The 27,811-nt window shown below is 37.3% G+C and overlaps 1 protein-coding gene across 1 annotated transcript in view; it reads left to right on the top strand.

The window, feature by feature from the left end:
• The window catches only part of FREM2 (FRAS1 related extracellular matrix protein 2), a 135,347-nt gene that overhangs the window by 52,621 nt on the left and 54,915 nt on the right, over positions 1-27,811 (top strand). The window contains exons 4-5 of the mRNA XM_009998366.1: positions 23,303-23,449; positions 25,687-25,917. Coding sequence (XP_009996668.1) covers positions 23,303-23,449; positions 25,687-25,917 — 378 coding nt within the window. The remainder of the gene's footprint in view (positions 1-23,302; positions 23,450-25,686; positions 25,918-27,811) is intronic.

Raw genomic sequence — 27,811 nt, 5'->3', positions numbered from 1 at the left:
AGGGCAAGGACTTAATGGGCATCCACTCCACAGCAGTGAGATAAATGCTTCTGTATTGCTTTTGTTATCTGAGGCAATCTGAGAATGGGCTAAGAATAGTGTTGCACTAAGGACCGCTTAGCAAGAGGAGGGGAAGTATCCTGGTAGGAGGAGAGTATCAGCTGTGAAGGAAAACTCATTACAGTAGAAGCAAGTACCGTTTGTATAAATGCTGAGATAAAACACAAATTTACAGATTACTTACTGTAAATTGCTTTCATGGTGCTCTTTCTTCTAGATCTGTTAGGCTGCTTGATGATAATCTACTGGTGATACATCTTTCTCACGTATAAAAAGTAGTGTTTTGTGTCATAATCCCTGTGTAATTTTTTTCAGGGACTTAATTTTTATTATTAGAGACCATTTTGACATCATTACTGAAGTTTTGCAAAGTCAACATGTATTTCTGTGCCTGACTTGACAATTTGGTAAAGACTTTGGTCCTGAACATACAAATAACAATTAACAAATCTTTTTAAAGTGCATGTTATTGCTATTGAAACTGTCACTTTGAGAAATGTGATAAGATTACAAGGTCAATTGTGACAGATGCTTTGTTAAATAAACACATATGTGACACATTAAAGCATCCAGCATAATGTTTTATTGTCAGTTTGTTCAATGTGTAAAATGGCTTCGTGATCATTTTGCAATACACACAATATTTGCACACTGTATTTAATTTCACTCATCAATCAAATAAAGTCAACTGGTCTCTTTCCTTCCCCTTTTTTATTCCTGCAGTCGGATGAAGAGTACACAGATGTTGCTTGTGGTAAAATCATGCAACTGTCAGCACAAGGAGAGTTAGAGTGGAGAATGAAGACTGCATTTTAGGATCAGTTTTCTGGCTCAGGATTACTGTAATAATCTACTGCTAAATAGGGGTGGGTATCCAAAAGTTTTACAGATTACATTATTTTGAAAACCCATCAAGAGCATTAAAGGGATTTACATCTGAACAGATGTCCAATATAGTATTCAGCCACCTTGAAGTAAAAATGGAGGAATTAATAAACTTGCAGAAATGTATCCTGGAGTAGAAAAGAGAGCTTGAAAACTGCAGGTACCTAATAGAAAGTACATGCAGAAATTTGTGGAACTTTGTGTTTGAGACTGAGTTTATTGATAGCTCTGTACTGTCAGCATTATTTTACATTCTTATTTATTGAGAATCAAATTTAACATTTACAGGATTTACTGTAATGTTGTTAGTTTTAGGAATCTGAGTTGATGGCTAAACGATCAGCTTCATTTACTTAAGTTGTGATCTTGTGGAGATGGCAAAGAGAATGTGTTCCAGTTAAAGCATAGAGCAGTGCATGGGGACAGAGAAGCAGTCCTACAGAACACATCAGGGCATGAGCAATGGTGAGGCTGTTTGCTTCTGTATTGGTTCTTACGGTACTTCCCCCACCCCTTCCTCTAGTATCCAAACACCTTTCAGTAGTATATGAACAAACATGATTAGCATCTGTCATAAAATGTTCTTTCTTTCATCCTCTCCTTGGGGCAGTGTTGTGTGTGCAGTATAACCTAGCTATTTGCTTTTTATTGTTGTTGGTTTTTTTTGTTGTTGTTGGTTGGTTTTTTTGTTGTTATTTGTTTGTTTTTCACTGTTACATGTCTGTTAAAGAGAAATCCAAGTTGTATACTCTGATTTAAACTGGAAGACTTGCGATGTTTCTTTATTTCTGGGGGAGTTCATTTCATAGCCTCAGCTCAGCTCCCAAGGAACCTGAGTTTCCTGCACAGACAGGCTTTAAAAAGCCTGAAAAGGGAGGAAAAAAATGTCCTCTGCCTGAGGGGTATGGACTAGCCGGTAGAACTGGAGTGTTTTACAGTGCTTGGTCCAGCATAATGAGCCCCTTGAAGGTAAGGAATATTTTTGTCATTTAAACTTAGGTCAAAGTTCAGTGGGAAGTCATCAAAACAGTGTTTAACATGAAGACTGGATGGACGCTTCAAAGTCTATGCTGGTCAGATGAATGGGGATGTTTGATATTATTTTGCATTCTCTCTGGGCTGGAGGCCACATGTTAAAGATGGATCACATGGCTGTGACCATGAAAGAACTGATATAAACCAGTACAGCCATTTCTTCTTTAATTACCAATAAAAGCAATGCCTTGCTCAGTGACATAATCCTTCCTTTGCTGTCAAACATAGAATCTTAGGATGATTGGATAATTTAAATTGGAAAAGTCCTTAAAGATCATTGAGTCCAGCCATTACCCTAACATAAACCCATGCTGACTGGGCCTGATCACCTGGTTGTCTTGTATGTGCCATGTGATGATACTCCAGATGATCTGCTCCATAACTCCCCCTGGCAGCAAGGTCAGACTGACAGGTGTGACTATCCAAATTGTTTCTGAAGAAACCTATTCTTGATACATAATTTCTAACCAAAATTGATCCTTCTGTATCTAATCTACCTGCTGATTACACATTTATTTTTCAAAGCTAGTTTCTTAGATGCAATTTAATTTAAAATCACTTCTGGCTGATCATATAACCTGATTCAAAGCTTAAAGTCACATTACAGTTGCAGTGGTTAAAGCACTTGCTTTCAAATATTCAATGCAACATGTACTTCCTTCTACGTCCTTTAGAGATGCCACCTCTCACATAATGATATCTGCAAATAGTCATCCTGCCATCTGCTTGTTCATAAGATTTTCCTCTGCCATTCCTTCAGCATGATAAGCTATCATCTGATGAAGAGGAATGTTTAAGATAAGTATGTGTCACATACTAAATATACCTGGCTCCAGAGAGAAGCTAGTTAGTGTAGAGAATTTAATTCTGAATTCGGTGAGGAGATTCCCATTTAAGATTTCACAGTCATAAGGTAAACCTTATAATTGCAAAGGGCTGTATTTTCAGGGTTGACTGCTGTTGTTTGTGAAGGCTGATATTCATAAAATTAAGGAGGATGGCATTAGATTACTTCCTACTCATTGAACATGCAAGGATAGGTATTTTGTACATACAGTCTTAAAAAGCAGGTATTAAGGAACATAAACCAGATTTGAAAGCATAGTCAGGAACATTTCAACTTCAAAGCTCTTACATTCTTTTAGTTGATTGCAGCTTTGAGAGAAGTCTTTTGTATGTGCAGAGGTGAAGTCTGCTTTAGTGGTGACAGACGATCTCTGCAGAATAAAAGAAAAAAAAAAAAAAAAAAAAGAGAAGTCTTTTTTCTTCTGTCATCTGTTGAAATCTTGTGACAATGGGGATGATACTAGAGAGAACATGTATTTCCTAAGTGTGAAAGAACTAATATTTTGGCTAGCTGCTCACCCTGCTTTTCTTTTTACTCCAGAACTGATGTATCTCTACATTGCTTTTCCATCTTCATGTTTCTTACCCATTAGTTATATATATATATATAAAAGTAATATTAGTGCTATTTGGCAGTTGCTTACTTAACTGAATTATATGACTCTCAATGAACTCTTCTTCTCTCATTTTTTATAGCACTCTTGCTGTCAATGTTTGAAAATATAAATTTGCTGTGAACATTTTGCTCTCCAATGGTTCAGAAAGTGTTTTTCACCTTCTAACTGCTTAGAATGGTAGCTGATAAAGACATTTCCATTATTCTTATTAAGACTGAAATAAAGACGGGATAGTAATTCTGTTTCTTAATAAAAACTAAAATGACTGATATGTTTCCAAACTGTACTGTAGGAATAACCTGCAGTCAATATTTTATGGTGAATTTATTTTTAGGACAAATGTATAGGCGAAAACCTAGTGGGTGGGTAACCTTATAGTTGAAATTCTATTTACTGGAAAAGGAAGCAGGTTTATTAATGGTGTGATGCTTCCATGAAAATAAGTTTGATGGGAAATTGTGAAGTTTGCATGTATGATTTTATAATTTTGAGAGGCTGTGTTTTGGTGGGTTTTTGTTTTTTGTTTACAATAATGCACACTATTTATATAGATACTCTTAAAAGTACCTATATATATTTATTTAGTATTTTTTTTTAAATTTTTACATTATGAAAAAAGTGAACATTCCTAGAGCCTAGATCTGGCCTTTAAGAAACAAGGAATACATATACCAGTCAAGCTTGGTCAGCATATGTTTGCTGCATGTTTTCTGTATATGCAAATATACAATTTTCTTGTAATTTCCTTATTTAGTTAACTTAAAAAAATACCATATTAATTCCAACAAAACCCAGAGATTTTACTTTTGTGTGTTAGGCAGACTTTATACTCCAGCTTAATCTCATTCAATTCAATCACAGAAAGTTACTTAACTCACCTACACTAACCACCTGACCTTCCTCAGTAAGGTTTTGTAGGTGTCTGCAGAGATAAGACAGTGTTCAAAGGAGGAAGACCAAGTTAGTCTTGGAGATGCTTTTCTCTTTGTTGACTGCATGAGAATTGTTTAGTTTAGATACCTAGTTTTTGGGAGATTAGATTTCTATGAAATGAATCTCACCATTGCTCTTTTTTTATTTGGTATTCTTTTACCTGTAAAACAGCTCTGGATGGTAGGCAACTTTGATTCTTTTGGTTCTCTAATTTGTAGCACTAGTGGAGTCAAATGTCTCTTCTTTTGACCATGTCTGTATAACATGTTACTGTAGTAATTTCCACTGCCCTCAGCAATATGACTTTAAAATGTTTTACAAGATTAAAGTTTTGATTAAAGTGTAGACAGTGGGTCCCCTCCTTTTTATGGATTTCAAAGACTTGTTTCATTACAATTAGAGTAAGTGACTGATAATCATAGAATGGTTTTAGTGTGCATAAAAGAAACTAAAAGCAAAATATTATACTGGAAGCTACTATACAAGTTTTATAAAATTTGTCTGTAACTAGTGAGAAGAGATACTGATAAATACCTAATGCAGTTCTTGCAACTCAAACAGCCAGTGGGATGATGAAATAACAGTCTGTTGTTATAGGTGTTGATTATTGTGTTTCTTATAGTGAGGCACTGAAGTACCACACTGGGGCCCCTATGTAGTGCATAAATAAATCTTCAGGGTTAATTGCTGGGGTTTTTTATTGACAGGCATATCTTTCTGTGTGTCTGGAATCATTAACATCACCCATTCTGTGCAGACTGTACATGCTTTAAAGATGGATTTTTATATTTTCCTACCATTATTCTATAAGCAGGAGGAATGCCTTACCTTATTGTAGGCTCAGATTAGTCTAAAAAACAGTGAAATTGTGTCAGATCTGAGGATTTTTCTATACCTTTCTTGACCTTTGTGCAAGAGAATATGGTGATTGCTTTGCATGCACTGTCATGTACATGAACATCATGGCATTTAAAACAGACTTGAACAAACATGAAATACTGAGATAGTTTAATTGGTGCCAGAGGTTAATGTGAAGTTTATTTTGTGTGTGTTAGCTACATTGACTGTAACATGACAGAGGGGAACAAAGAAATACAAAGAACAGGTTGCTATCTTACTCAGAGTGCATTTTCTTCACTGATTTGCCCCCATGTCTATCACTCTGTCAGACAGATATGTTTATTCTCTACTACATAAGTAATATAAAAAAGACTTTCCAGAAAATATCTATTACTGGCTCAATAATTCACGTACTTATGTGTACGAATAGCTTTAATATTCGTAAGAGCACTATACTGAGAAGAGTTGCTTGTATATGTGTTCACAGGCCTAGTATGAATGGAAGAGCCACTCACGTAAACCACTGCAGAGTCACCTAATACACAGATCTCAATTTTTAGATGGGACCCATATTTTTCATCTTATACTGTTGTGTGAGCTCAAGATGTTGAATGGTCTAGTAAATAGAACACAATTATGGATACATTCAGAAGTGACACTCAACACATTTCTCAAGCTAATGAGATCTGAAAAATGAAAGTATATGCTTTATTTCCTAATAGTTATCTAGATTTTCAGTTTTAGCACATTGTTACAAGTGATACACTATTAATCGGTGAATTTTAATTTTTTTTTTAATCTCCTGGTAAGCAAACAAACCAGGCTTCTGTTAATTTAATTTGTGGGTTTATTTTAAAACATACTTTTACTGTAGAATTTATTCTTGTGGGTGCTATGCATGCTACCTATACTTGTATTTTATAGGTATTTTTGTATTTGTAGGTACCTGTGGGTGTGTAAGTAAAGCATGAATTTAAGGACATTAATTTTCAAAGGATTAGTTTTTATGTGTGTCTGTACGCTAAGGCTGGTGCCTTTTGTGACCTTTTTAACAGTTCCCACAACTCCTGGCTTCTACCAGAAATAATTTTCACTTTGTTAAAAGCGATGTGATTTGTGTCAGCATCAAAGTGTGTGTTCCTTGATCGCACTCCACATTAGGTATAAGATTCAGGCACAAAGTTGTTATGTAGTGGAAACAGCATGGAAAATCCATTATTTTCTGAATAATGCTCAGATTTACACTCTAACACATGGGTTTATGCCAGCAAGGAGTGAACAGCATAAGGGATGCTTTCAGCATCAAGACACAGCATTGCTGCCAAGTGCAGCAGTCCTGCTCTCTCTCCATCCCTTGGCATCTGCCACTGTGCTGTTGCCTCCCTTCCATTGCCACAAGCATTCTTACGTCCCAGATTAGCAGCTTCTGTCTGCATTTAATTCTACCGCAGATCAGTTTCCCAGGCCAGTTCTTTAAATGGCCACACAACCACATGTACCAGCTCAAGAGTGGGGACAGAGCTGGGACTGAGTGCCCATAGGGGAACAGGTTTTTCCTGTTTTCTTGGGCAGTGCTTAGTCCATATGTGCTGAATGCATACATGAAGCCATGGCTCAGGGATGCATTTTCAGTCAGTTTCAGGCAATCTGAGACCAACACTGAAATGGGTACTACCTCCTTCACATCTGTCCCCTGCCTTTTGGACACAGGAAAGCAATGTAAAGTGAGGTTTGTTTTTCAATCTGTGTACTCCCCTCCCTGGAGAAAAAAAAAAAAAAAAAAAAAAAAAAAGGTTTAAATATTATATGTGGGAGTTTGTGCTAGCTTGAAGACACAAACTTACCTGTCTAAATGCAGGTTTCTGAATGTGTCTAGCTGTCTAAGGTTCCGTTGTGGTCCATGAAGATCGAGATGATACAGTTGGGACTTAACAAAGCTATTCAGCTGACGTAGGTGTCTTTAGGATGAGCTGAATAGCTCTCAAGACACCATTAGGTAGTTCCCTCAGTGAAGGGCACTATAGGATTGAAGAAGATACCGCGTTTGCTTTAACACTGAAATGTATTATAGCCATAAATGGGTATGCTCAAACTTTAAATGCTATTCTGGAATATTTCCAGCATTATATCTATCTGGGATTAATGTTTACATGTAGTGCAAATCAGTATATTGCTATGTAAAACTTCCATGCACTTCTACATAGCATTTTTCTTATTCAGATCTTGTTGTATACTTGGTAAGAGAGCAAAAAATGTACCTAATAAGTTGTAACTTCCCATACTGAATACTGTCCAAATCTTGTTCTCCAGCATTTTTTGAATGGCTCTGCTCCAAAATCTCTTAGGGGAAAAAAAATAATTAAAAAATCTCTGGCAGGGGGGTTGGACCAGATGATCTCTCGAGGTCCCTTCCAGCCCCTAAGATTCTATGATTCTATGATTCTATGAAAAAATCACTATAGTCTGAGTGGAACTGCAAGCCCACTTAAATGGCATGAGGTTTGCCATGTTTTCCTCCAACACATTTAAATAAAATGTGTTCTTCTGCTTATCAAAATGTGACTCAAAGAAAATGGTGCCCTTTGAGGACACTGGTGTGAAAATTGGCTGTGAAATTTACCTGGCACATGTTGCTGGCACACCTCCTTGTCTCTAGTTGTTGAATAATGTTAAAGGAAACCTTAAAAATAAGGCTCAGAAGACTTGGCCTGTGTTATCTGTTTGTATGGGCAGTTACTGTATTTACCACAAGAATGGCATGTGATGACAGACCAGAGAGAAGATGGCTTCTACAGCCACGCAGGGGTAGGAAAGAGAGAGAGAAGTGTATCCAGCAACCCTGGGGAGTGCACTGTGGAGGAACACTGAGAAAATCTGTCATCTTCAATGTACAGAGCAACACGGTCACTTACTGAGCTACTCAAGACAGAGCTTAATGAGTTGTCTCAGGAATCATCAGGGCTGATCACAGCAGACCATCATGCTAGTAGAGCTTTGATTCTGGCAAGGCTGAGCCTTGTGGCATTGCCCTTTGTGCAGTGGAGATATACCAGCTCAACTGGAGGTCACCTGCATGGCTCTAACAGGATCATTCTAGTGTATCTTACCCCCACGTTCCAAGGGGGAACATGCCAAGGCACATTAAGATATCTTGATGATTGTTTATTTAAGTACCTGTCAATAAAAAAACAAGGAGACTACAGTATAGGCCCCTTAATGTAAGCACAGAATAGATCAACTGTGTCTGCACTGAGCAAGTAGTTTTTGAGGCAGTGCACTCTCAAGTTTAATTTCACTGTTTCGTCCCATGTTCTTTAACATAAGGACCTTTATCAGTTATGCTGAACATTGCTCATTAACTAGAAGGTGAAAAGCAAATCCTTTCCCATGGTTAAGTTAGACTGTATTAGGCTCACTGTCCTTTCAAGAAACTCAGTGAGTATGCAAAGACCAGAGCTTTTGCATATTTAAAGCAGCTAAGGAGTCTATAACGTATGTTCATTTAGTAGAATGTGATTAGAATCATGTCCAAAGGATTAGAAATATGTTTGCACAAAGACTTTCAAGGTCAGAATATGTTCTCTTAAAATGTGTAAGTCAAAATACCTAAACAAGGCATATTGTGAGACCTCCTCTGGACTGCAGCACCCAGTTTTAGTCAATTTTTTTTTAAAGGCTCCACCATAAGAGGTGGAGAGAGGGCAAGAAGCATCTGCTGTGTAGGGAGAGATCAGTGAGTTGTTGGCATGGAATAGTGATAAGGCTTCCGGTCATTTTTTTAAAGAAGTAACATAGTAGATACTTCTTTGGAAAGCCTAAGGTTGGAGTCCACCCTTCTGAGTGGTAAGATAGGACTGACCATTAGATCAAGGTTAAAGCAGGAAAGTTTCTCTAGCAGAGGAGCCTAGAAGAGATAGGAAGTCGAGGATCTTATTTAACAAGGGTGTGGGCATTTGTATAACTAAAGATACATGTGCAAATGTTAGAATTATTGCAACTTTACTATGTGTCATATAACTTGGCAGATTTATCTTTAAACAGATAAGGAATCACTGCCACATTTTTCTTTAATATGTGTCCATTTATGCAGCATAGTTTTGCAAAGAAGGATCAGCAGTGAACTGCTTTCAGCATGACCAAGTGGTCACTCAGCTTTCATAGATGGGCTAAAATGTACATCTTTCTAGAGGTGTCAAACAGTGGCCCCAGCGATCAGTGATATTTTATATGTTGCATAGTTATCCATGTGAAGATTAACACGTCTGCTATCCCACCTCCTGATGTTAAAGCAATTGACATCCACACCTATTCAGCAAAATGAAGCAGCTGAGCAGCAAAAGAGCAGCAAAAAAAAATCTTGACAGTGTAATTTCTCGGTCTCTTCTCCCTAGTAATAAATTATAGGATGGGAGGAAATGGCCTCAAGTTACACCAGGGGAGGTTTAGATTGGATATGATAAGCAAATTCTTCAAAAGGGTTATCAAACACTGGAACACTGGATGGTGGTTGAATCACCATCCCTGGAGGTGTTTAAAAGACATGCAGATGTGGTTCTTAGGGACTCGGTAGAGTTAGGCTAATGGTTGAACTCAATGATCTTAAAGGTCTTTCCAACCAGAATGTTTCTGTGATTCTGTAATTTAAGCATCTAACGCATCTGCACATCTCATTGTTCAGTCCTGCTAAGTCCTTAATTTTCTTCTGTAATTAAGGTAAGAAAGCAAAGAAGTATCCTTGGTAGACATTCAGGACAGAGTCCATCTTCTGAAACAATGAGGCTTTCACAGGTAGCTCGATGTCAATCATTAGCTGCAAGGATTTCAGTAGCCATCTATACTTACCTGGCAGGAGGGCTGTCCAGGCTGGTCTGATCTGGGATGTCCTGTCTCACTGAGAAAATTATGAACTTTGTCATATTGTTGCCTCTGACTTGTGCTCCCACCTTTGCTGTATCCACTGGTCTTCTTGGCCTTTTGGTCCCTTGGGCTTCTCTGGTGTTCCAGCAGAATGAGCCTCCTGAAGCCCATGGGCCTCAGTCTCTGGCATGTGACTGCGTACTACAAAAAGTAGGGATACTAACATGTAGCTAGAGCTTTGTAAGATTTAATGAAAGTAAATAAATATTTTGAACAGCCATGAAATCATTTAAAAATAACAAGTTTAACACCCCCGACCAAAAGGGGGTGGTAGTTGATGACAGCTCAGCACTGTGTCATCAACATCAGTCAGATTGCTGCAGGCTGAGGCGAGAGGAGTTTTTTCCGGCAGCTTCCCAAGCACCCCTGATTGTGCTGCATCCCGGGGAGCTCTCTGGTTTGTGTGTCAGTGATGTTATCAGCTGCAGCAGGCGACAGGCAGGAGGCTGAGGTCATGTCCCGACAGGCAAGGGTTAAGCAGCTCCCTTCAATAAAGAGTGGGAATCACCTTCCTTTAAAACTGAGAAACATTTCTGCAAGCTGGCATATTACAGCTACTCTGATTACACCTCCACACAGTTCTGCACAAAATCTAAGGAAAAAAAAATGTAAACTTGAGCCCACAGATAACCAGTTCTTCACCTGCCTGTATGCGATAGCCAACAGATTCAGTGGGAGCTGGACTTGAGCTGACAAAAACAGTGCCTCCCTGGCCCTGGGAAAAAGGTGAAGGATTTTAATTTCTGAATACCTCTGGGACAAAGGATGTAGAAATCTTGAGCACCAATTTTCCAAAAGCATGAGTGATACCAAATGTAATTCATCTCATAAAGTCAAAAAACACCTTAGTATTTTAGGGTTAATATGCAGCTTTCTAAAATCATTTTTCCAAGCCTGTTATAAATAAAGGGGTTTTTATGTGAATATGTATCTTCACTTAAAAAGACAACGCAGTATCTCTTTTCATAGTAAATGTGAACCATGATAAATAAATTAGTTGTTAAAATCTGTTGTGTGCTAAAAACAAATTTAATTTTAAGTGTGTGATTTTTTTCTACAGATAATTTTCACTGCGGTAGGATTATGCAGTTATGTTCCATAGGGCAGGCCTCAAGTAACACTTGCCATGATCTAAAAAATTCACACATTAATACAAAAATATTTCTTTCCTCAGCAGAACTCTTTGAGAACCTCTTTACAAGACTTGTCTCAAGGAAACATTACAGTGATTTAGAAAGGAACCCTTTTTTGTCCTTGTTCCTATCAACAATTTTGTATGTTTTCAATTTTTTACTTTGCCTTTCCTGAACAAGACTAAATCACCTGCAAAAGGTTATGGCTTTGGCATAGCTTAAAAAGGATCAAAGGCACCACAAAGGAGTTTCTCTGGTGAAATAATATTAAAAGTTAAGTATTTGAGATTACCTGATACAATTACTCTGAAATGAATTACAAGTAAATGTTAAGTGAACCGGCTTGACATTTGTTCTTTTTCAGGCAGTCGAGCATTTTATTTGTTGCATTGCCAGAACTGAAAAGGAAGCAAAATTCAAGTCTGTGGAAGTGAATTCTTAATAAAGAAAAACAGTTTAATCACTTTGACATAGAGTGAAAAGAACAGTTTTCCTATAGGTGCTCAGTGATTACAGCAATAAGTGCAGTTGATAAAATAGAAACTGTTCAATTTCATTTAGAGTAGGTTTTGCAAATAACAATGGTCTCTTTTAATTTCTCTTGCATACATTTTCCTCTTAAGGCTGTAAAATTTGAGCTTCATGAGTCTGAAATGGAGTGGAATTCTCTGCAAAGACCACACTCAACAGCTGGAGCCAAAAAGTTCAAATAGTTCTTTGAGGGAAATTTGCAAATTTGACAGAAATACTAATTTCAAATTCATTATCAAAAGTTAGAGGCCTCAGTTTCACATGACACTCCCTGATGTACCCTAGTTTTAAGCATGACAATGATATTGCAACATTGAAATAGTAGTCACATATGAAAGAGTTTGCAATAACAGGGTCTAAATGAAAATGTTATTTAAAGGAAGGGAAATTGGTATATTATTTTCCTAGAATAAAAGAATTTCTTAAAATAGTACAATATTAACTGAAACAATAATATTATTATAAGTGTATTTCTCCTGGCTCCTATTCTTTTGGAATGTCTTTCATTTGTGACATCACAGTGCACTTTTCTGTTATTATTCACTGGTTTCAAGACAGGCTGAGGATACCCCATGATCCTCAAATTTAATGCTTTGTCTTTTTAGGTTTTAAATTACAATAGTTTTCCCATATATGTGTGTAGCACTGCTTTAAAGGTAGAAAGCAGAAGAAAGTCCCATATGGGACAATAACTATGCTAGTGGAGCTAAAGCCATTATTGTCTGAGACAAGGAAATCAACCTTGCTTCAATTCAGGTGGAGCCTGTATTTTGGGAGAAGTTGTCTGGCGCCGCAAAGAAATTGGTAAGCAGAGACCTGAAGACTATTAAGTTTATTTTAAGAATGCGTTGCCAGAGATCTAATAAATTTATGTACTGCTGCAGGCCACGCATGCATGAAGCCTCACTAATCCAGCTGGCGTTTTTATTCCTTCAGAGGGAGGTGCAGGGTGTGGATTCTTAGGAAAAAAAGGTATTCTGCTTCAGGTAATACGGGCATTGTTTAATGACAGGCGTGACAGACTGAGTGGTATGTTTGGGTTTTCTCTGTTACTTCTCACCAGAACGTTTGTATTATTTTTCTGATGTGAAGTTAGTTTCTGAGTGCACAAAGTGGTAATTACTTTAATACAGAAAAAAACTTTTTCAATAAGAGAATAATTCTCCTAAACTAAATAGATTTTTTTGTTGTCATTTTTATATAGTTCACTAATTACTTTTAAAAGTGTTTGAATTTGCAAATCTACCATATAACAGTTCAGGGCTAGTATCTTTGAGTTTTCTCAGGACTCTCCTTTGTATGGGCATTAAAAACACATAATTGGACTTTAGCTGTTTAAAAGTTAACTGTCTGGTGGGTTGAATATTGCCCCCTTCTACTCAATGAAGTGGGACAAATCTGTCCAGAGGGCAGTCCAGCTGATTGCATGAGATACACCTGCAGTTCCTGAGGATGCAATTCTTTCCATGCATTCACCACTTGTGGCACTTTAGCTTCTAAAGATATCTTCATATAAGCTCTATGATGGTTCTGTGATTCTATGTGATTTAGGTAAGATCTTTTGGTTACTGTCATCATATTAACCTGTCTGGCTGTACTGTTAATGTTGCAAGATTTAAAAATTCTATAATGTTGTATTGTTGGGATGTGCTGCTGCATGAAAAGAGGCATAGCAAGCAGGTCGAGGGAGGTGATTCTGCCCCTCTACTCTGCTCTTGTGAGACCCCACCTGCAGTACTGCGTACAGCTCTGGTGTCCTCAGCACAGTTAAGATGTGGAGCTGTTGGCGAGGATCCAGAGAAGGGCCACAGAAATGATCAAGGGGATGGAGCACCTCTTCTATGAAGACATGCTAAGAAAATTGGGGCTGTTCAGCCTGGAGAAGAGGAGGCTCTGGGGAGACCTTATAGTAGCTTTCCAGAACTTGAAGTGGCTACAGGAAAGCTGGGGAGGGGCTAATGGTTTTAAACTGAAAGAGGGGAGATTCAGGTTAAACATCAGGAAGAAATTCTTCACCATGACGGTAGTAAGGTGCTGGATTAGGTTGCCTAGGAAGGTTGTTGTTATCCCCTCCCTGTAGGTGTTCAAGGCCATGTTGGATGAGGCTTTGTACAGCCTGGTCTAATATGAGGTGTCCCTGCTCATAGCAGGTAGGTTGGAACCTGAAGATCTTTAAGGTCCCTTCCAAACTTAACTATTCTATTATTCTATAATATATAAATATCTGATTAGTATATATATGTTTTTGTGTCTAATCAGCTGTCATTGTTTTACTGGTATCCTACCTTTAATTCAATTTAAACTTCTTGGTCTCAGAGATTAATAGAGGTTGCATCTGTCATATTTTAAATGTCTGCTTTAAAATGAAATTAATCAAATTCTTCACTGTGACTGTCAGGAGAAAGTACTAGCTGAAATAATTTGATGAATCCTATTCTGTATTTTTTCATCATCAGTAAGTGCTGAACAGTTACTAAGTCTCTGAGTGAAGCAGTAAGACATTTATTTTTTTTTTATCCTGTGGAAATGTTTTAAGATAATTTATTTTTAATCAGGATAAAGATTCTTACAAATTTTTGCAGAATAATCAATAGGCTTAAAAAACAAAATTACAGCTTAGAATATTTAGGATTTACATTCAAATTAGTTTTAATTTGTTATGATACTGACAAGAAAAATTATATATACTTAAAAGACTTAAGGCAGACTGTAGAAGAAGGTGAAAATTCAACTTACATAGGTATGTGCTTAAGCATTTCAATCAGTGGCGGTTCAGTAGTACCCTGAATCCGTGAAATTATTTACATCTTCACCATTAGAGCTCTAGAACTGGGAAGCACTCAGCATCCACAGATGCAGACACAGAGCTTGTCCCTTCATTACAGCACAAAATCCCAAAACAGCAAATGGATCTTTTGGATTCCCTTTAAGTCAGTTACAAAACTAACCACTTGAAAAAGCTTTGAAACACATGCAGTTCTCCAGCATCTTTTGGTGTTTCAGACTGGCTTTTTCTATCTGCTGTGCTCTTTTATGTCTTTGAAAGTTTTCAAGCTTTGGTGCAGTCAGTGGAGTGAAGTTGCCCTGGCTCTCGATGAGCAGATTTGTACTGAGCTGATTTAAAGTCAAGTTAATTTTAAGCTATGAAATGCTGTGACTGAAAACCCAGTGCATGTTTACTTTCACTGTTTCTGTAAATTAAAATCTGGTTAATCTCTTAGTCATAATCTGGTTAATCTCCTGCAGAAGAACTGGGCATAGAGCTGAATTGGGAATTCCTGAAATTAACCCAGCATGAATCTCCAGACTGTGCCTGGAGACATCCTTAGTTACGCTTAGTTGAATTTTACTAGGATGAAAATTCAGTATGCACTAGCTAGCCTTTACATTCATGTCTCTTCTCTCACTTCCCCTTCTCTTTTTGTAACAAAGCAACTATACAGTATTCTTCAGATATTTTTTCTGCTATGTGACTTCAGGCATTTGTTTCGTCTGAGCTCTGGCAAATGCAGCCATTCCAACTTGTTTCTTGGGGTTAGACATAAAACAGAAGCAAAAAAGATTTTCAGAAACTACTGAAAGACGGAAACTGTCTGCAGTTCATTGGATACCAGCAATTACACTCCAGGCAAGCCAAGTCCATAATGCTGGGAAGTGTGTGTTTTCTCATGAGAAGTCAGAGAAAGCATTGTTTTAGTCCCTAATCACTAGGGGCTGGTTTAGGGGCTTGGTTTTGGTTGTTCTTCAAATACATTGAGTTACAGTGACAGAGAGAGTGCAGAAGGTGCAGAGTTCATTAAGTTATTTTAGTGATTGGAGTCCATTATAGTACATTTGAAAAAGCATTACAAAGGTGAAGCATTTTAATGGGTTTCTAATTGGATAAAATTATTAGGTTAGCTTATGCATTGTTGAAGCCAATTCAAAACAGTCTAATGGCTTCTTTTTCATGCTGGGTTTACTACATTGTTTCATTTCTGCAAATAGTTTTTCTATATGAATGGAAAGCAATTTTACAAGATATGCCTTTTCTGATAGTCATATCAGAGAAAACAGCATGTTATATGCGACCCCAATGCGCTACGTAAAGAACATTTATTATCTATTTTGAAATGTGTGCTTTTTTAATAGTTTGGCAGACAAAAAATTTACTGGACATCTTTGCTTTTTTTTTTTACCTGGAGCTAGAATATAGCAGGACTGTGGGAAATCACAGTTATTGAAACTGTGTGTCTTGTGCTGAACATACAATGTCTTCTCTATGTTTACTCTGACTAGCAGAATCAGCTAAGATTATATGTACCTACTCTAGTCTGGCAAAAGAACATTTTTATGCTAACCACAAATAATGACTAAGCGAAGAGTGTGGAGATACAAAAACATAGAAAGTGCTAAGGTTGACTGGGAACTTCCTGGCTAAATAGGGAATCATTATGCTAGGGACTAGGGTTTCTGCATTTCATAACAGGTTGTTGAGGTAACTTTATCCTAGTATATATTAACTAAGTTGGCTAGACACAGAAGGAGGCTAATCAAAGGATGAAAAAAATTGAACAGTTGTCTAAAGATGGACAGTTCTCTTTTCTTGCCTCTCTGTGTCTGTTTTCTCTGCGGTTGAACTCAAGTTCAGGACTGGGTTTCCTTTTTCAGTTGCTTCCCACACCTGCTTCCCATAATGTTGACGCCCATAGCAAGGAGAAGGATAGAGTAGTGCTGACTTCTGTAACCCTCGTGTGAAGGAGGCACCTAGTAGGGTCTAATATTTTGAACAAAAGAGGAAAGTCTGCTGCTCTTTCAGACATGCAAGCAGCAGCTGAACCTGGAAAGAGCTGGAGGAAGAGGAAGGAAACAATTTGTTAAGATGTCTTGCTATTTTTTTAATTGTGCCATACAATGGCTCCTGAACTGTAGGCAACTGTTAGTATCACACAGTTGCTCTGATTCTCCTTACTGAGATTTTTTCGCAGTCTGTTTAGGGAAGAAGAATAAGAAGAGAAAAGACCAAGAGTAAAATTTGTTAAGAAACACTACTTTCTTAGTGCTTTATTTAGCATTTCTGTGTTTTTCCCTCTGACTTTCTTTTGTTTAATTTATGTTCTTTGCCCTAGAAGAATTTATAGTTTGGGGTTTTTTCCCATTAAACAACCTCACTTGATTACTAAAGAGAACAGATATGTTGCAGCATAAAGTTCTGCAACTACCAGGCAGCTATGTTTGTACAGACATATCTTGTGGACACAATAAGTCACGTGGCTATGGTTATATGGGCTATTTCTCTTTACTTTATTCATCTCTGACTGACTGTGCCATGGATACCATGTAGGAAAGCCAATATTAGTATCAAGATACATCAGTTTCTATTGTGTCAATATTTGAATACTATGGTGTAGTTGTATGCTTTTGTTTATTAATTAGAGTTCTGGGGTGGCTCCCAGGAACAGCAAAGCTACAATCAGACAATCTTTATGGAAAACACTTCACATTGCCAGTGCTCAAGAGACACAGTTTAGTGACAGAGAGATTTTATACTGCCTTCCCATAGCGCAGTGGTCTGTGGAGAGAACTGAAACTGATTTTTTCCTTCTCTGAGCTCTTTGCATCATGACGGAAAGTTCTGACAGTCTAATTTGTATTTCTCATTGAGTCTTTATAACATTTTAAAGATTTCTGAAAGCATGGTTAGAAAGATAAATGCTTAAATGGGAGTATTCTTTTTTAATACTTTTCCCTTTACTAACTTATTTTAGGTTTATTGACTTAGTCTTCTTCCCCATCCTCTTTTGTTAATGATGAGTAACGAAAACTGGAGTTTCTGGAAGCCTTGATCTTTCTATGAATTTCTGGTTTGCTGACCTATGCAAAAATAATATATCACTGTTCTCTGACAGGTGACCAATTTGCTGACATGACTCCTGTAAAGACCAATTCTAGGTGACATCTGTCTTCAACTTGTCATATTCAGGCAAACCTTTTTAGAGGGCATTGTTCTCAGCAGCCTCAGACAGTCATGAAGTCACAGTCCTGAAGTTGCTTTGTGACCCTCCTTACTCTAGACCCTTAACTTTGTCTCCTTACAAAGTTTTTGACATTGTCTCACAACACTGTCTCATTCCTTGTGAATGTCTCACTGTATGTACCACATCCTGTCTTGTATCTTCTGATTTAGCATTGCTGAATTCTGATCTCTAGCAAAAATCAAGAAATGGGTTTTTGTGCATCAACTAAAACAATGGCTTGACAACCATGTCTCACTCACATACAAACAAAATTACTTTGGATTTACTTCATTGTAACATGGTCCTCCTTCCTTTTGTTTAGTTTTAAAAGCACTCTAGTAATGGCTTCCCTCTCCAAACTTCTGATGTATTTGTACTACAAGCACTTACCTGGGAGAGGAATAAAAGCAAGATTGTCATTGAGGTACAGTAGCTTAATTATTTGCCCAGCAGCTAAATGTTTGACTAAGCTCAAGGGAAGTGCTAGTAAGCAATGCAAAATCCATTTACCTATAGAAATATTGTAGAATAGATAATTACTTTAATAGGGAGCCAAATTAAGATGGCATGTGTAATTTTATTTCTAATATTTTATAATTTCTGAAAACTATACTCTTAATATTCTTTACAGAGCTTATGTTTGTGTGGTGTTTGGTTAAACTATGTTGCAGAAAAGACCCAGTTTCAGCTAGTTCATTCATGCTGCCTATAATTAGATGACTCTCAAAAAATTGTCTGCAACCTAACTGCTCATGACAGGCAACTTTAACAGCTGCTGAGGAAAAATGCACTTATTTCTGCATATTTTGGGGCAGAGCTAATCTCATTCTAAAATGCATGGCTAAAATAAGTCATAGCCTTAGAAAATGCTTCTTTCCCAGTTTCCTGCTCTTATTGCGTCAGAGTCTGTAATAACAATACAACACCAGCGACAACAGTGGTTTTGTTCTTTGGGTGACACTGAATCATCAAATTAATCATAGAATCATAGAATATCTTGGGTTGGAAGAGACCTTAAAGATCATCTTGTTCCAACCCCCCTGCATGGGCAGGGACACCTCCAAATAGATCAGGTTGTTCAAAGCCCTGTCTAACCTGGCCTTGAACACTTGCAGGGATGGGGCTTCAACAACTTCTCTGAGCAACCTGTGCCAGTGTCTCACCAGGCTCACACTAAAGAATTTCTTTCTAATGTCTAACCTAAATCTCCCCTCCTCCAGTTTTAAGCATTATCCCTTATCCTATTGCTACAAGCCCTTGTAAAAAGTCCCTCCCCAGCTTTCCTGTAGGTCCTCTTCAGATACTGGAAGGCTGTTAGGAGGTCTCGCAGAGCCTTCTCTTCTCCAGGCCGAACAACCCTGATTCCCTCAACCTGACTTCATAACAGAGGTGCTCCAGCCCTTGGATCATCTTCATGGCCTTCCTCTGGACTTTCTCCAGGAGCTCCATGTCCTTCTTATGTGGGGAACTCCAGAATTTGCTTGTATAATTTAGAAAAGAATTCTTTTAAACACAAAAATCACAAAGTCAAAAAAGCAAGATCCAAAATATCTAGATTATTTTCTTAAAATTCTAAATCTGATGGTTTTAATACTGAACATTCTAAAGGGTGAGCAATGTACAGTTCAGTGGCAGAAGTAGGCCAGAAATGGAGGCTTGCCAGAAGCCCCCTAGAAAGAATACCTTTTTCGGTTTGTTTTGGTGTAGTTGTTTTTTTTTTACTCTAAGAAAAAATATAAAAAATGCTGAAAGCAATAAATGGGTGGAATTAAGACAATTGTAAATATTTCGTGTTGCTTTTTGTATGCTTCTTGCTTCCGAAGTTTCATACTCTCATTAGATTTCTAACTCAGTATACTTCAACCTTTTTCCATAGTGTCAGTGACAGGAATGAACTGGTTTAGTATTTGGTCTTCATGTGACTGCTCCTTTTCAATAGCTGGGATTTTTTTTCTCTTGTATATTAATTTTCTGTATCTTCATTAATTGCACGCAAATACGGATTAATTTAAAGGTAGAACTGTTTAAGACACTACAAAATATGGAACCTGTGAGTAAGTAAACTGTAGATTGTGGACCTGTGTTCACAGTGTGTTTAAACCATTAACTCTTTGGGCAGTTGGACAAATTATGCTGGATTTCTGATGGCTTTCTATCCTATGGCTGGAATCTCTTCTGCCTGAAAAGATTCAAACTCCACTAGAAGCCTTTCCTTCAGTTGAGGTGTTTTGAGTGTCTGACACTGTTTCTGGTAAGCTTATGCAGAGGTATCCTTTCTCAATAGTAATACTTAATAGGTTGTCTCTCCTCCAATTGACAGTTAATTTTCATTCCTTTTTTATCTTAGAAACTTTTCTCCCTCTGTCAAATTATGTTTAAAATGGGCACTGTGTTCAGGAGTGGCACACAAATGGCTTTTCTCACTAGATTAAAGAACAAGACATATTCTGTTGCATTTGTCGCAAGAAATTAATGGAAAGACATAACATATGACCTATTACCTACTGCAAGTACTGGTTTTGCTAACGCTGTAGTTACTGGTTTACTTGTGATGCTCACTGCAGTTATTGGTATGTGTGTTTGTAGCCTTCCCCTTTTTCAATAACAACAGAGATCAAAAGAGCAGGAGGAAGCAGGGCAAGGATTGCAGCACAATACTTCAGTAACCATTTCCCTTTTTTTTACACAGTACCATTGTATTCATGTTAGATTACACAAGTATGGTGGCATTTTTTTTAGTAGACAGGTCAGTAAAGAAATAATAGCGGCTTTTCTTTGAAGCGGAGCAAAAGCTATAGAAGGCCTGCCAGATTTTTCAAGGAACTGACTGGAAAAAATTGGAAGGGGAAAAATAACCTGTATATGACTCTTCCTCCAGTAGTTAGGCTATGCGTGAACTGGAATAGTTAGATATGTTTCTCTGCTGTTCAGAGGAATTACATTGTTGCCTGGCTTGTGTACAGAAGTGCTAGTTTCTAAAGGGAATTCCTTGCACATTTCAGACAGTCTTTACCTGGGCAAAACTTGTTCTGTAGCAGCACCTTGTGGGAAGGAAATCAGACTACAGCCTCTCATACAAGCTAGTGTTTCCAGAAGACAGTTGCTGAGTGAGCATCTGCCTTCAGAGAGCTGAAAGGATTATTTTATTTTCGTTCTGGAAAGTAGGGGATTCTCCTGAGTAGTAACAAGCACACCCAGCAGGGTGATATACAGAACTTGACTTGTCATGCCCTTTTGTCTGTGGTGCCCAGAATCCCTACACTGACAAGAAATGCCTTTTTACTGTAGAAAATAATTGAACAGATGGAGGAAATTGCACATGAGAAAGTAAAGCTATGCTAGTTTTATGAGAAATGTGTTAATCTAATTTGAGATATTCAATCTGTTCTGCAAATACTTTGCAGCCAATTGAAATGGGTGCTGGCATTTTTCAGCTGTTCTCTTTCCAGCTGAAAAAAAGGCAGCATTTTTAAGAGTAACTTAGAGTACCAAATGTTTGTATTTGTTTTCTCTGGATTGCTATTTTAAACTAAAAAACACCCGTGAAGCCTGCCATTTCAATAAACACTTCCTGCTGCTTTACAGTTGTGCAAATGCCATTAATAGTAGACACAACAGCTTCCTTTCTGCTGGGAGTGAGAGAGGCTGAGGCTGAGACATGCTCAGACTTTAGGCAGGTGCTTAGTGTTTTGCAGCTGGAGTTCAATGACTTCCATACGTTCCCCTTCAAAACTCTGGGGGATGCTTCTAATATTCTTCCATTGCTTTGGCTTCAAAAAATGCAGGAAAATCAGTCTTCGATTTATGGGCAGTTAAGTCAACAGCTGCCAGTCATACGTGCTGACTTCATCCATTTTAACCATTCTGTTTCCCTAGCTGTGTATACTGCTTGCTGTCCTCAGCTTTCAATTCCCAGTGTTTGCACAGAATCCATCCATGTTCAGTGTGACTGCAGGGAAGCTGTTGTGCTACAGCTACTGTAGAGACCTTGGAAAGGATCTCTAGAGTCTGCTTTCTTCCCCAGGAGTGTGCTGTTACAGTTGTGCCTGCTTAAAAAGAACTGTGAGGACATCTTTCCATCTATTGAAAATAGTGTGTCCAGCAGGTCAAGGGTGGTTCTCCTCCACCTCTACTTTGCCCTAGTGAGACCTCATCTGGAGTATTGCGTCCTATTCTGGGCTCTCCAGTTCAAGAGGGGCAGGGATTTACTTGAGATGTTCCAACAGAGGGCTATGAGGATGATTGAAGGACTGGAACACCTGCCTTACGAGGAACGGCTGAGAGACCTGGGGCTGTTTAGTCTAAAAAGAAGACTGAGAAGGGATCTAATTATTGTATATAAATATCTGAAGGGTGGATGCCAAGAAGGAGGGGCCAATGTCTTTACAATTACACCCTGTGATAGGACAAGGGGCAATGTATACAAACTAGAACACACAAGTTCCAACTCAACATAAGGAAAAACTTCTTTACTAGAAGGGTGACAGAGTGCTGGAACAGACTGCCCAGAGAGGTTGTGGAGTTTCCTTCTCTGGAATGCGTTTTTCCATCTGGATGCATTTCTGTGTGAACTGCCCTCCCTAGGTGATCCTACTCTGGCAGGGGGGTTGGACTCGATGATCTCCAGAGGTCCCTTCCAACCCCTAACATTCTGTAATTCTGTGTGACTTCCAAAACACATCTCAACAGCTTACTCAGCTGGGGGCATTTGTCGTATTGTGAAGATAGGTCATTGCAAAATAGTTCCAGTAAGAATTTGTATCTGTCTAAATCTCCTTAGGTGACACAGTCATATTTCACCCAACAATTACAAGCGTTTAAGCTTAGGAGGGCATCAGTGTAGCTATAAACTGATGTGTCTCAGGGATAATCTTTTTGAAATACTTTCCTAGAAAACATGAAAGCTGTTCCTAAAATCACAGTGTTGATGCATAAATTCTAAACTAATAAGAGCAGAAATTGTTAGATTTATTGAATAAAATACTGATTTTTAGAAGCAGGCTGCATGAGTGAAAGTACTCTAAAAATGGTAGGTATTATCTCCAGTCTCTCAGGGTAATAAGGATCTTCCAGTGCTTCTGGCAGTCTGATCGTATCGAGGAAGTTCTGCATGATGTCCTACATTCTGTGTTATTTGGGAACACCAATACTGCAGAAACTTGGATCATCCACAATTTTTGTAATTTCTAAAAAAGGCATCCCAAATGTATTTTGATTAATTCTTGTTCTTTTACCCTTGGAAAAGAAGAAAATTAGCATGCCCTGGAATGAATGTAACTAGTTTGTATGCAGCTGAGATAAAATTTATTCATATATGTACCAAATGTGTCATGGTTGAGTTATTTACTCGTTATTTCTTAATTTAAAATCTCTAAAACCTTTGGATTTTAATGTTCAGCTAAGATACATATCTTACCCAAGCTACAGGTTACATTAACCTCAAAAGACAAAGTAGTATTTTACAAAAAAGAAAAATGAATAAATGTATCTTTATCATTTTGTTTTGTAGGAGGCAATAAGCTGAAGAATCAACATTTTCGCCTAAACTGGGCTTGGATCTCCTTAGAAAAGGAGTATTATTTAGTAAATGAAGACTCAAAATATCTTGATGTTGTTCTTAAACGGAGAGGTTACCTGGGAGAAACCTCTTTTATAAGTAAGTTCAATTTTAGTCGTATCAATTTCTTCTGGAAATTACTGACCAGATAGTTGCTGATATATATCAATATAGCTTTATCCTTTTACTAGTGTTCAATTCTGAACAAGCTAAATTCAAAGGAACATGTTTATTTATTAAACCATGTATCTGTTATTATCCTAAGGATACAGTTTATTTAGTTATATGATTAAATGCTCACTTTTGTGTGTGTGTGTTCTGCAATTTATTTTTTACTTAAAAACCCAAGACTCAGTCATTCTTTCCTTGATTTGATCGATACCATTGTTGTATTTGTTTCACAGTTCCTGTCCAGATTTTATTATTCCTGTCCTGAGAAAGTACAGTTGTAGCAAGTGGAATGGCAACAGTAAGCTTACATCATTTTCCAGAAAGGCTATTGGCAGCTGGTCTGATAAGCAGCTATGAGCATTAGGCTTATTTCCTTCAGTCAATGTTGGCAGTTAACTGAGACTCATACAGGAGGTGTTGAAAGCTGTTTGCAGTGTCTGGGGAGTGAAAAGGTGTAAATAGATTGTGTTATCACATTCTGCAACCTCACACGTCTCTAGTTTCAGGATCTGTTCCTTTTCTCTTCCTGGTGATTGATTTGGACCAGGGAGCATTATACTTTTACAGTTTCATGCTGAAACCTTTTGTGAGCTTGCACTGCTCAGGAAAGGTTCTCAATTTAAAGCTTGTTTTGCAGAGATATGTAAGTATTCACTTGGTGTGGAACACAACTTCATGCTTAGAAATAAGTTTCTGCATAAAAATTTCAATTTCAGGTCAACTATTTTGACTTGAGCTTTAACGTCTATAGGCACTAACTAACTGAATCTAACTTAAAAGGCTCTGTTTTGAACAGTGAAATAATTTTGAAAATACATTTCTTCTAAAGAAAGGAAAAGAGTCAAAGAATTAAATATGAAGTTAAGGTTGTGTGGTTTAAATTAATTCCTGATACTGGTTAACAGATACATCTTTGACTTCTGATCCTTCAACTAAAGTGTTAAAAAAATGTCCTACCTATGTATCCAAGTTCAGTTTCTCAATTGAGCTAACTCAAAATCCAAAAAAAGTTTTTTGAATAGGTTGCCTCTGGCTACCTTCATCCTGTAAAATGGAATTAGAGTTAGAAATAAGAGAATCAATAAATAATAGATAATTAAATATACTGGTTAAGACACTTACTGGCCTTTCTGGTCCAAGTGTACTAGTCTCAAAGAGGCTGAAGGGTTACGGAAGTTAAGTAAAAGACTTGGTATGACCTAGGAGTAGCCAGTATGTTTTAACACATTAAACAATTGAGTTGGAAGAAACAGGCAGACAAGGGAGTTTTGTTTTTTTTTTTCCTGAAAACCTGAGAAAGACCTTTAAGATTTGAATGGTAATGTGGTGATCAGAGGCCAAATGTGTGAGTAGGGGATGGTTCAGAAGGACTGTCTAATTTCCATGAGGGCCTGTCAGATAGACTTAAACTGGGAGGGAAGCAATAATGAAAAGCCATTTTAGAGCAGCCTGAGTCTGAGGCAGTGAGGTGTGTACCATCCCACTGGGATGAACTATGTTGGATTTTATCCCTTGGCTTTACAGTTTCAACTTGTCTTGAGTTTAATAATTGTCATTATGCAAAGAGTGAAATAAGAGGATAATAATTTTTTAGAAGTTTATTGTTATGGAAATGACCACAATGGTTCAGATTTTACGTCTTCTTTTATCCTTATTCTGGGTGTTTTACCCCTTTGCCTTCATCTTTGTGTTTTCCGTAGCTTTGCCCTTGAAGGCTGAACTTTCCAGGTGTGATTTTATTTTTCAAAGAGAAATAAATATTTTTGAGGGGTTCATTCAGGATGTTGTTAATATGTTCTGGAACAGATGAGAACCCAGTATGTTAAAGAGCTGGGGAGGAAAAGTGTGGAAATCTATTGGGCCTTTTGAGTATCCATAGTTGAATTATGGAGAAATGGAAACTTGACTGTAGCCTCTGAGAATGCAGACTTTTTCTAGGAGTTAGTTTGGCTTTGGCTAATTCCATTGAAACTGTCTTTCATAATGTTAATTGATGTGCTTCCATCTCTATGTGTGACATCAATATAAAATTGATTAAGATTTGTCCTGAACACTCTCAAGCTGTAAAAAGATTATTTTTCTAAAATGTCTCTTTTTAAAGATGACATAGTGAGAGAAAAGTTAATAAATATGTTTTTAATGACCTTAATTTCTTGTTTTGGCAGGTATTAGCACCCAAGATGGTACTGCCAAGAAAGATAAAGATTTCAGAGGAAAAGCCCAGAAACAGGTGCAGTTTAATCCTGGCCAGACTTTAGCTACATGGCGAGTACGGATTTTGAGTGATGGTGAACATGAACAGTCTGAATCCTTTCGAATTGTTCTTTCTGAGCCTGTCATGGCAGTTCTGGAATTTCCTCATGTCTCCACAGTGGAAATTATTGACCCAGGAGATGGTAAGAGCCTTTCTAGAACTGTACTGTCAATATATGCATATACCGAAAGATGACCTAGAGGGCAAATACTCTGAGTTAGAGTGAATGGTAAAACTTACCTCAGAGTATTTCTGAAGACAGACTTGAGCATTGGGCTGTTTATCCTCTGTACTTTAAATGATTAATAAATATGTCACTAAATAATGCATGCTTGGATGAAATACTTGCATTTTTCCTATGATACATTATTTCAAATTTTTTTGTTTAGTTTGGGTCTTGGAGCAGACTAGTTCATCAGTTGGGACATAATATCAAGCTGAGAAGCTCAGTAAGGGTAAGGTTCATTAGACCAAGTAAAGCACGAGCTGTGTCAAGAACAAATAAAGTTATCATTAAATGTAAATTCAGAAAGAAGCTGATTAAAAAAATAATAATAAAAAAATAATAATAATTTTAAAAAGTAGAATGTTCTAATGTTCTCTGGTTGCTTTGCCTTTCAGCTGCACCCAGACATTTGAGCCCACGAGCCATGGTCACACAAAACTGACCTTAGGGAATCTTTCAAGTATTGGATGACTGTAACAGCTTGTTTTATATAGTCTTCCCTAAGTAACATTTGAAAAGGACAGGGCAGACAGGAAAACTGTTAGAGGTTTCTTAGATCTTAGTTACAAATGAAAGTTAAACCAGACATCCATAAACTAACATCCGTATTTAGTCACTGAGAAAAATAGTGCTTAGCTTGGAAATCAGTATGTATGAGAGGAGAAATTACTTGAAAATTTGTTAAAGCCATATTTTCTATGATCAGTGAGATAGCACAATAAGATAATTATCTGAGTCTTCTTAATGCCAACCATGTTGCGTTGTGGGGTTTTTTTCTTATATTAAGATAAAATTTGTACAGTCCAAGAGAATTTGTAGTAGTTGTACTTAAAGTGAAGTTGAATAGGAGAAAATCAAATGCACAAATACAAATCAAAGAATATCTACAGGAAAAAATAGAGACCTTTGAGGGGAAGGACTGGGTTTCATAATCATCATTTAAAGTGCAAGTTATAGCAAGTTCAGATGCAAACTGAATAAGAACCATCAACAGCTTTATTCTACTTCCAGTGAAAGTTATTTTAAGATTAATTGACTTGAAGGTGCAGTCTTAGCCCCAAAACAGTGAGCTTGTTTGGAGAGCTGTACCATCCCCTGGGTGAATGGGACATTAGTTAATGTTTTATTCCAAAAAGAGATTGCATAAGGATGTTTTTTCTTGTACTAGCTGAGATAGTGTAGGTCATTCTCTTCTGAGCTTTTATGTTGTTTGTAAGATCTTATAAACTTTTTTGTGTCATATTTAGTTGGAAAATTATGAGAGACAGGAAACAGAACAGATCAGAATACTGCATTCTTTTTTGAAGGCTAGAGTTTTTAATTTTATCATCTTAATTCTAAAGGGAGAAATCAAAGGAACTATTATTACTAATACTTTTTTATGTTAACTTCTGTTTTACTTTAAAAGAAAAAGGTAAGGATTTGGCATTGTTTGCACTGAATTTTTGACTTGCTGGAATATTGAAAGTGTCTAGATCTTATCAAACCTGAATTACAGCATTTTTAAGGCAGGCTTTTGACCTTAAGTCATGCCAGCAGTATTTTCCAGTTGGAGAAATAAAGCCTGGAACATGTTTTTAAAGAAGTCACATGACAATCTTCAGAACACTGTTTGCCAAGGTACTCTGAAATAATGATAAAATTTGCTTTGTGCAGTCAACTAATACCACTTGATTTAATATCATACACAATTGTATTCTCTTTGGGTTGCAGTGATATTAATGAAACTGTAAAGGACCTTTATTATTATATGCATGTAACTACCTCTTTGTTCTGAGTTTTTGAGGGAACAAGAAAAAAACTTCTGCTG

This window comes from Chaetura pelagica, unplaced genomic scaffold (genome assembly GCF_000747805.2).
Source record: "Chaetura pelagica isolate M959 unplaced genomic scaffold, ChaPel_1.0 scaffold105, whole genome shotgun sequence".
Classification (NCBI taxonomy): Eukaryota; Metazoa; Chordata; class Aves; order Apodiformes; family Apodidae; genus Chaetura; species Chaetura pelagica.
Note: the sequence above shows the minus strand (reverse complement) of the source record. Positions and strands in the feature narration are given on the sequence as shown.